At 37.1% G+C, this 10,279-nt stretch overlaps 1 protein-coding gene across 2 annotated transcripts in view; it reads left to right on the top strand.

Moving 5' to 3' along the window:
• Mmrn1 (multimerin 1) overlaps nucleotides 1–10,279 on the top strand; it is a 46,151-nt gene that overhangs the window by 31,783 nt on the left and 4,089 nt on the right. For both annotated transcript variants that reach the window (XM_021165624.1, XM_021165625.1), the window contains exon 6: nucleotides 769–2,745. In XM_021165624.1, coding sequence (XP_021021283.1) covers nucleotides 769–2,745 — 1,977 coding nt within the window. The remainder of the gene's footprint in view (nucleotides 1–768; nucleotides 2,746–10,279) is intronic.

The following is a 10,279-nucleotide window of genomic DNA, read 5'->3' on the forward strand; positions in this document are numbered from 1 at the left end:
TCTTTCTCTCTTTCTCTCTTTCTCTCTTTCTCTCTTTCTCTCTTTCTTTTTCACACATTCTCAATGTGTGATCAGATATATTTCCAGGTGTTGGAAATACTATCATGTGTTAATTACTGGCATTTTTTCCTTTCTTTTTATGCTAAAAGTTAATGTCGTGTTATAAGCATATCTTAAATTCCTCTTGTAATATGAGTGTCACTCATTTTGTAAAAACAACTAATTTCACCACGTTACTGTAAGCCATTTTGAAATCTTATGGATATCTATATTTCCTTCTACTTTTTAAAGTTTTTCTCTGTGAATTATGAACACTGTGATTCCACAATATAAGCCTTGCACTTAATTACTAGACACTTGACAAAGCAGTCATACACTGACACCAGGTATTCACTCAGACAGAAAGCCCAGCCCCTCCTATTTTCATCACAACTAGACCTGGGATTACTATAGAGCAGCCTTTGTCACTGCAGTGAAAAACATTTACCTTTTGCCTTTTACCTTTAGAATCATTGTTGTATACTGTTAATGTGTTCTACATGGTAATTGACCTTTTATGTTCAGATTTCTGTCAAGAATGTAATTATCTCTTACTAATTCCTCTAATTTTTTTCAAATATCATAAATGTACATGGGGAGAAATTATTTTCATTAATACCTGTAGTTAGTGTTTGACTTTAAAACTTTAATCTCTCTACAGATGCATCTTTCTGATTAAAATGTGTATATGTTTACATATGTATTTATTTATTATCTTATTCTCTGTAGCTCTAAAATCAAAGAGTATTGACGATCTGCTAAAGAACATCGTAAAAGAACAATTTAAAGTCTTCCAAGATGATATGCAGGAGACAACTGCCCAGATCTTCAAGACTGTGTCAAGTCTATCAGAGGTCTTGGAAAGTACCAGGCAGGCAGTTCTACAAGTGAACCAGTCCTTTGTTTCATCAACAGCCCAGAAAGACTTTGCTTTCATGCAAGAAAATCAGCCCACGTGGAAGGACATCACAGATCTAAAGAACAGCATCATGAACATCAGGCAGGAAATGGCCTTGACCTGTGAGAAGCCTGTCAAGGAACTGGAAGCAAAGCAAGCTCATTTGGAAGGAGCACTAAGACAGGAGCACTCACAGATTGTTCTGTACCACCAATCCCTCAATGAAACTCTCTCTAAAATGCAGGAAGCACACACACAGCTGTTATCAGTTCTACAAGTATCAGGAACAGAGAATGTTGCCACTGAGCAATCCCTCAACAGTAATGTCACTAAGTATATATCTGTGCTACAGGAGACAGCAAGCAAGCAAGGTCTGATGCTGCTGCAGATGCTCAGTGATTTGCATGTCCAAGAGAGCAAGATCAGCAACCTTACCATCCTTTTGGAGATAGAGAAAGAATCAGCCAGGGGAGAATGTGAGGAAATGCTATCTAAATGCAGGCATGACTTTAAATTTCAACTCAAGGACACAGAGGAAAATCTGCATGTGTTAAATCAAACACTGTCTGAGGTTATCTTTCCCATGGACATCAAGGTGGATAAAATGAGTGAGCAGCTGAATGATTTGACATATGACATGGAGATCCTCCAGCCTTTGCTGGAGCAGAGGTCGTCGCTTCAACAACAGGTTATACGTGAGCCAAAGGAAGCCACAGTTACTCGAAGAGAGCTACAAAACCTGATCGGTGCCATCAACCAACTGAACGTTCTTACCAAAGAACTTACAAAAAGACACAACTTACTGAGAAATGAAGTGCAGAGCCGTGGTGAAGCCTTTGAGAGACGCATCAGTGAGCATGCCTTAGAAACAGAAGATGGCCTAAATAAGACAATGACTGTTATAAACAATGCCATCGATTTTGTTCAAGATAACTATGTGTTAAAGGAGACTTTTAGTGCTATGACATATAATCCCAAGGTTTGTGAGTGTAACCAAAATATGGACGATATTTTAACATTTGTTTCTGAATTCCAGCATTTGAATGATTCTATTCAGACTTTGGTCAATGACAAAGAGAAGTATAATTTTATTTTGCAAATTGCTAAAGCCCTTACAGCAATTCCTAAAGATGAGAAACTAAGCCAGTTAAACTTTCAAAATATTTATCAACTATTCAACGAAACCACTTCCCAGGTGAACAAATGTCAGCAAAACATGAGTCATTTAGAAGAAAATATGCTTTCAGTAACAAAGACTGCCAAAGAGTTTGAAACTCGTTTGCAAGGCATTGAATCTAAAGTGACCAAGACACTCATACCTTACTATATTTCATTTAAAAAAGGTGGCATCCTATCAAATGAGAGAGATGTTGATCTTCAGCTGAAGGTACTAAATACCAGATTTAAGGCACTAGAAGCAAAGTCCATCCATCTTTCCGTGAGTTTTTCTTTGCTTAATAAAACTGTCCGTGAGCTTTCAATGGCATGCCGTAATGCTTCTACAGGTAGCTGTGGACAGAATGCACTCATACCCATGTGGACCAAAGGCTCACTGCCAGGCAGTCAGAGTTCTCAGAAAAGTCTGACAGAACTTGTGGAATTGATAGTTGAAATTAAAACTCAAGCCGCCCTATCTAATTTAACTTGGAATGTTGACCGATTGTTATCTGACACTCTGGCAAATATTGTCAAGCCTCAAAAGCAGATAAAATTGCAGAAGAAACCCAACACACTTAAGAAAACAGTGAACATGACCACCATTCTGATAGGCCGAACACAAAGGAACACAGACACCATTATACATCCTGGTAAGTTGGAATTGAAAAACAACTTTGAACCTCTTTCATGCTATAGGTTGCATGCCATGGAGCAGTTCCTAAAGTATAGCCAGGCTGAGGCATGGGAGGCGTTTTCTCATACTTGAGCAGAGTAGGGTACAAGGTGACAGATATGCTCTATTGCATCTGATTGAATGTAAGTTAGATGTCAATCAATGCACAGCTGAACTCTAATAGATGTCCTGTCTACATGTTTCAACTCTTTCTTCCCAGAACACTAGAAAATAAACTTGCTCTTAGAAAAGGCATCTCTCTCTATAGCTAGCTAAAGATATTTATTATACAATTAGTTTCTTAAATAAGGCCATAAATTAATTTAGGCTTTAGTGGATACAATTTGAAATATGTTCTCAATAAATATCTCAAAAAGTGACTGCTTGCCTTAAGGGACTACTTAGGAATTGAATTTAAGTAGACTCCAGAAAGCAATAAATGTAAAAAACAAGCAAAAAAAAAAAAAAAAAGAAAAGAAAAGAAAAGAAAAAAACTGCATGTATGTACAATTTTATAAGGAGTGAGTTACCTTTGAAGTTCAGAGCAATGGTTTAGGTGCAGTGACAAGACTTGGAAGTGTGGTGCTGCTGTAGTGTCAAGCATTGTCTCAGACCAACACTAGAACACAAGTTAGGACTGTTCTAATTAAATGTGAGCCAACACAGCAAGGGTAAGAAGCGGTAGTTGCAAGGGGACTTGAAAACTGCTGTGACGGTGAAATCAATAGAACACAGGAACAGTGGAAAGAGTAGGGACCTAAGAGTCAGGTCTTGATTCTGGCCCTCACTGTAACACTAAGTTTCTATTTTATTTAGTAGCCTTAGAACAAAACACAACAAACAAGCAAAACAAAAACCATTCTCCTTCTGCATCTATTTCTTCTGCTGAAATGAAGGGATTGCAGTCAGTAATCTACTGGGGTCACTGGGAGACATGTACCTGCAGATTGTCACTGGTGAGAACAACCACTGTTCACAGCCTGGATGCAAGGCCTTTGCAGAGGAGAAAAACGCATCCTGCAGTTCAGAAACTGTGAAGTGAGAGGATGGCAGTGCCATCAACAGAGGTTGCTGACTTCTCTCACTTGAATGATTGACTTGATACTTGAATTTAGCCACTGATAGGGAATAACGCAGTTCTGATTTTTATTTTACTGACTGGGGCCTTGATAAAACTCCTTGCTATTTAGTTACTTATTTTTCAGTCAAATTTTATAGTCCTATTTATTGAGGTTAATAATTAAAATTTCTTTATTGCATCTCAATTAAAACACCAATAATGCTGCCAAGACAATAACGAAGCCTTGGTCCAGTTCCAAGTATGCTGTAGCAATAACTTTCAGTGAACTCACTTTCTTAGGAATCCTTTCAAGTAGATGTGCATTTGCTCACATATTAACCTGGCCCTACTGCTGTGGACTATAAACTGGTGGAACCAACAAGGACTAGATAAGGTGATAAAACCAGGGATGGTGACTAAAACCCCTGAGGGGCTGGAGGTTGACTTGCAGGGTAAGATGCTTGCTATGAAAGCCTGTGGGCCTTAGTGCAAGTCCCCAGAACCCATAAAAACAGCCAAGCATGGCTGTGAACATCTGTAACCCTAGCACAGTGGACCAGAGACAGACAGGTCCCTTGAGCTCACTGGCTAACCAGTCCAGCAGAAATGTTGAGATCCAGGTTCTGTGATGAGACCCTGTCTCAAAGAGAAAGATTGTGAGCCACTGAGGAAGACATCTGACATCACCCCCTGTATCATTCACAGTAACATACTCAGATACACAGAAATGCACACACACAGCATGTATACTACACAATACACATAGAAACACATAGACCCAACACACATAAAAGGAAAGAAAGCAAGGAAGGAAGGAAGGAAGGAAGGAAGGAAGGAAGGAAGGAAGGAAGGAAGGAAGGAAGGAAGGAAGAAAGAAAGAAAGAATAAAGGACAGGCAGGGAGGAAGGAAGGAAGGAAGAAAGGAAGGAAGGAAGGAAGGAAGGAAGGAAGGAAGGAAGGAAGGAAGGAAGGAAGGAAGGAAGTCTATTATAAAATAAAATACATCATCTGATGCACCTTTATATCAGTTGTGCTACACATCAGCCAGCACATTGGCTAAGTTTGGCTCTGTTCTTTACACTTATCTTAACAAAAGTACAAGCTGTAACAAATTTCCCTATGCCCTTTGACTTTTGATATTGTAGGGTAGAACCTGCACTACATTTTCTTCCACATAACTAAAACCAGGGGATAACACCATCATTTCTGGAACCTCTTTGTCATATCAACAATATTTACAAAATATGATTCGTTTAGAGATAATCTGTATATCAGTTTTAATTTTGAGAAACGATAACTTACTTTGAGGCCTGACACTAATCCTATTCTATTTTACATTTTTTTTTTTTTACTAACATTCACTCACTTCAGGCTTTGGAAATACACTAGATAACATTGCTTCTTCCAGCAATACCTATAAGACAGGTATTATCACTTTACTTTAGAGAACCAGGAGGATGCAGAAAAATAAACCACAGCATTCTCCAGCTATCAGATGTCCTGGTCTACTGCAACAGTCTCCATCCTCAGTTCTCATGTGCAGAGATGGGAGACTGTATTCATCTCTCTTCTTCCTTCTGCTTTTCTCTCCTGCATCCCATACTCTTCAGAGTGTGGCTATGACTGTGCATTTTGTGTGGTCAAAGTTGATATTGCAGAGAGTTTCCTTTATCAAGGATTTAAAGACCAGCAACCAAGTCCAACAGTGATGCTGCTGAAGTTAAGGTACAGTTTTCAGTTTGACTTTCTTTATAACAGGCTTTCTTTATAACAGGCTTTCTTTATAACAGACTTTCCTTATAACAGTTACCAAAGTCTCATGAGTTATTCATGAAATCTGCCTCTATTGGATGTTGTAAAAGCTAAGGCCTAAATCCACTTATGGCAAACATGGCATCTACCAGGCCAATGATGAGAAGCTATTCTGGCTTAATTACCAAATATTTGATTTGTTTCTAAACAGGATGCAAATAAATTTCAAAGATTTTTTTTTTTTGGTTTTGTTTTAATGTCATGTTTGAAGGGTTTTGGGTTTTTTTTTCTTTGTTTTTTGTTTTTTTGTTTTTTGTTTTTTTATACAGCAATTGGCTGGCTACATTCTCAACCCTTCCCAAAGTCTTTGTAGAATAGTTTCCTTCTAGATTATTTTCTATTTAGATGATTCTATATATTACTTAAAATAAGACTTTTAAGTACACATTAAGATAAGGTATATTTGATAAAGATGACCTTTGAAGAAGATGATTAACTGTGAGGTAATTCAGTTATGAAGGCTGATTGAATTTAGAACACATCATCTATTTTAGAAACTCTGAGAACCACACATTTGGTGATGCTCCAGTATAACTACAGTTCCTGAATTAGGTAGACTCACAGCTAAAATTACACTTAAAACACACACACAGAGAGAGAGAGAGAGAGAGAGAGAGAGAGAGAGAGAGAGAGAGAGAGAGAGAGAGAGAGAGAGAGAGCAGCTATGGCAAAAAAAATATTAGGAAGACCCAGAAAATCCACCAATAAGTTTCTTTGTGTTCTGTGTGAAGGGGAAAATGTATAGGCTCAATGGGTAAGGTTGGTGTTCTACAAACATAATGACCTAAATGTTATCCTACAACACCCATGCAAAGCCACAAGGCATGAAGCTCATGATAGTGATCCCCACATTGGGGAAGTATAGATAAATGGACTCTAAAAGCTTTCTTGCCAGCCTAGCAGAAATAGTGGTCTTTCCATTCCTTGTTTCAAGGGAATAAGGCTAAGAGCCACAGAGAACACCCAGTGTCCTATACACACACTCACACACATTCACAATCATCAATCAATCAATAAAATTTGAATTTCTTTGATTCAGACTTGAGATAAATCAGCAGGCCAATCTTGTTTGGAGATTCTCAATGTGGTAAGAATAAATCAGTTGCAAATACCAGTAACTAAGGGTCCCAGGAGAGGGCCAGGAAGTGGAAGCTTAGTAGATGTTGACATCCAGGTACATTTTCTGACCCGTTAAAGGAAATTAGCATGGAGGAAATTATTCAGCAACCTAGTGTTGAGGAACAGCTTGATAGCACAGGGGCAATATCAGCACTGCTTTAAAATTACAGTAAATGGACTGGCAACAAAGAAGAGATTACATAGACAAAATTTTGTCCATTTATTTACTGTCTTATTTTTTGAAGATTTGCCTGTGTAATAACAGAATTCAAACATATCTCAAGAAAAATATTGCAAAACAACTTCCCAGATTATAGGTACAGTAAAGACAAATAATGTGTCTTTAATCGTGTGATGGTAATGTGTAGTGTTGCACTAAAACTCATTTGCATAGTTTTTCTCATCAGTGAGTGTCTGCTCTTGGATTGCAAAAGACAACAAGCTTATCTCATATTTCAGCTCCTATATGGCATCTCCATGGCCTGAAAAAAATCCACCTACAGTCACACAACCGTATTTTATTTTTATCTTTTGGATCATTTTTAATTTTACTCTGTTTTAAATATTGCTTCATGAACAGGTGACTAAGACCTAAATAGTAAGATTGTTGGGGCACAGTCCATCTTTCAAAAGAATTGGATAAATGTTACCCAGCTTCTGCAGAATTTAATGCAGAAATTAACTTGCATTCTCTAAATCAACTTATAAAATGTCCTAAGTTTGTACTATCTACCCACTAAAATGTATATATTGCACAATAGAAGGTTTTAACAGCAATGACATCTACATTTTAGACTATTAGTGTCACACATTTCACATTTGTCTGGACAGTGTTTTAGATGCTGGTGAGATTCTTTTAAGAGTATTGTATTCCAGAGCATTTGGAGCAGAAAAAAATAAAAATATTGATCACAAAACTTGTATGTTCTGAAGCTGTCCAGAGGCAGTGGGGCAGGACCCCTCACTAATCCCCTAGAAACTCCATTGTGCCATGAGCAGGGATCACAATTACTAGTCCTTTGCAATGTTATCATTTACATCAGTGGTTCTCAACCTTCCTAATGCCATGTCCCTTTAAAACAGTTCTCATGTTGTGGTGACGCCCTAACCATAAAATTATCTTATTGATACTTTATAACTCTAATTTTACTACTGTTATGAATTGTAATGTAAATATCTGATATGCAGAGCCCTTTGTGAAAGGGTTGTTTTAACCCAAAAGTGTCACACTTCACAGGTTGAGAACTGTTGGTTTAAATGAAAAAAGAAAGTAATATATTGATGCTAAAATGGAGTAAATAATAAAATCATAAAGTAAAATAATAATATTAATAAATTGTGTATATAACATGCTTTATAAATTACACAATCTATTTCGTATGTAATAAATACAAATAACAATAAAGTAGAAGAACACAGTGTGCAAATTTGGTCGTGAAACTCCTTTTGAATAAGTTCTGATTGAGTGCTGAGAAAAGCTAAATAGATGGGTTGTACATTCAAGTCAATGTCCATCTTCATGTGCCTGACCCATGGAGCAGGTAGTTACAGTCACAAAATGCAAGTGTTCATAAAGGCAAGGTGCTCTGAAGTGGAAGGACCTCTATAATGGGTTCAAAATTAGCACTTACCTTTTTGAAATACAGTAACAGGGTGAAGAAGAAATTATACATGGAGTACATACTAGAGATCAAAATGCAGAGGCCAGAACAAATTGGGACTGCCAAGCTATCTGAAGACAACAGAAAATTAATTTTAGTCACATTCCACATAGGGAAATCAGCATTGAAATTTTAGCCATGCTACTTGCACAGGATAGCCGAATGTTGTGTTGGTAAAACTGCTTAACTAATTGTAATGATCCCTATTACACCCGTGTGATCTTTGTGAAACTGTGAAGACAGAATTTTGATAAGGAACTAACCACAAATTCAAACTTTCATTAACTTATTCATTCATCCTTCAAAGCTTTGCCATTTTGCATATGTCCCCCACTGGGTGGATTCATAGTGATGTGTTTAAGGAGTAAACTGTGAGCCCTGATGTCATATAGTGTGACATTCTTTTGGAAGTAAAGACACATGAACAATTATAATCAAGTGTGATAAGTTCAATGGGAGATCACATACAGCATCAGGCAATAATTGAAAGAGTGAAGGTAGCTATAGCATCAGGGATGAGGAAAGGTGACAAATAGTTTTATATGTTAATCCAGAAAAAATTGCCTATTGAACACCTAACCATTTTTAAAGTACTGTAGAAATAGAGAATAATATGAGTCATAGGGTGTATAAAAGCTAGTTGTAGCAACTTATATGTAATTTCAACTGACATGCAAAGAAGGCAACATAAAAGAGAAACCATGGAAACAATTGCAGAAGCCAGGAGACATCCTGATAGATGAACAGGAGGCACAGGGCTGAAGTCCTAGTAAGCAAGAAGTATGGTTACAAGAAGTTTGGATTAGTGCACTAATAGGATAAATTTCATTTCCACAACTATACAGAGTTGGACCCTTCTTGCAGATTAGTGACTCCATTGGGATGAAAGACAGGCAACATGCTCTGTAATGCTGAGACAAGAGCAAAGTGAGACTCCATCACAGAAAGTAACAGGAAAGCAGAAGGAGAGCTGAGTGTGCACACTAGACACTGAATAGCAAGCAGAAGTCTTTTCCTTGAAGAAGGGATTGGAATGAGTAGAAACAGAGAGAGCCATCATATCACAGAGCCTTGACTTTTTCTCCCTGGAGTAGTTTGATGTCTTACAGGCCTAATCTGTAAGTGAGACTGGTTGACTTCCTCATCTGGGGAAGTAAGAACTGTAGAGCTGATCAAGCCAAAGANTCAATTCATTATCCTGCAGCTCTATTGTGTAATGGACCATTGCTAGTGAAGCTCATTACAGAGCAGTCTTCCAGGAGTTGGTCATGGTGCTAGGTCAGAGGATAAAGACCAATGAAAGTAGTGCTTTGCAGACAAGAATTCACAATTCAATAAGCAATGAAGACTTGTTGGTTGTTTTCAAGCTACCAAGAAGTAGGCAAAGTTCTAGAATGAGAGCTCACTACAAATGTAAAGCTTGAAAGCCTGATTCAAGGGGTGAAAGCAGTCAAGAAATACAGATCAGTTTAATATATGTTATNAAATATGGTGTATGTAATATATATAAATATATGAAATTTATTACCTAAGCTGTTCAAACACTTTTCTAGATGAGAGAAGTAGTTTATAGAGAATATGTCAAGAAAATTCAAATCATTTTAGACTTTTCAAGGAANATACTAATATATTCTCTTTAAAAAACATTAATACAGGCATGAAGTTTGACCACATTTTGAATNAATTACTAATACACATTTAGAAACAGAGAATATACAGATACATAAAACAATTATTAAACAAAATGAGTTACAATTTTTTTTTGAGCTATAAATTTATTTATTTTTTTTTCACTGTTTTTTTTATTACATATTTTCCTCAATTACATTTCCAATGCTATCCCAAAAGTCCCCCATACC

The sequence above is a fragment of the Mus caroli genome, chromosome 6, assembly GCF_900094665.2.
Source record: "Mus caroli chromosome 6, CAROLI_EIJ_v1.1, whole genome shotgun sequence".
Taxonomy (NCBI): Eukaryota; Metazoa; Chordata; class Mammalia; order Rodentia; family Muridae; genus Mus; species Mus caroli.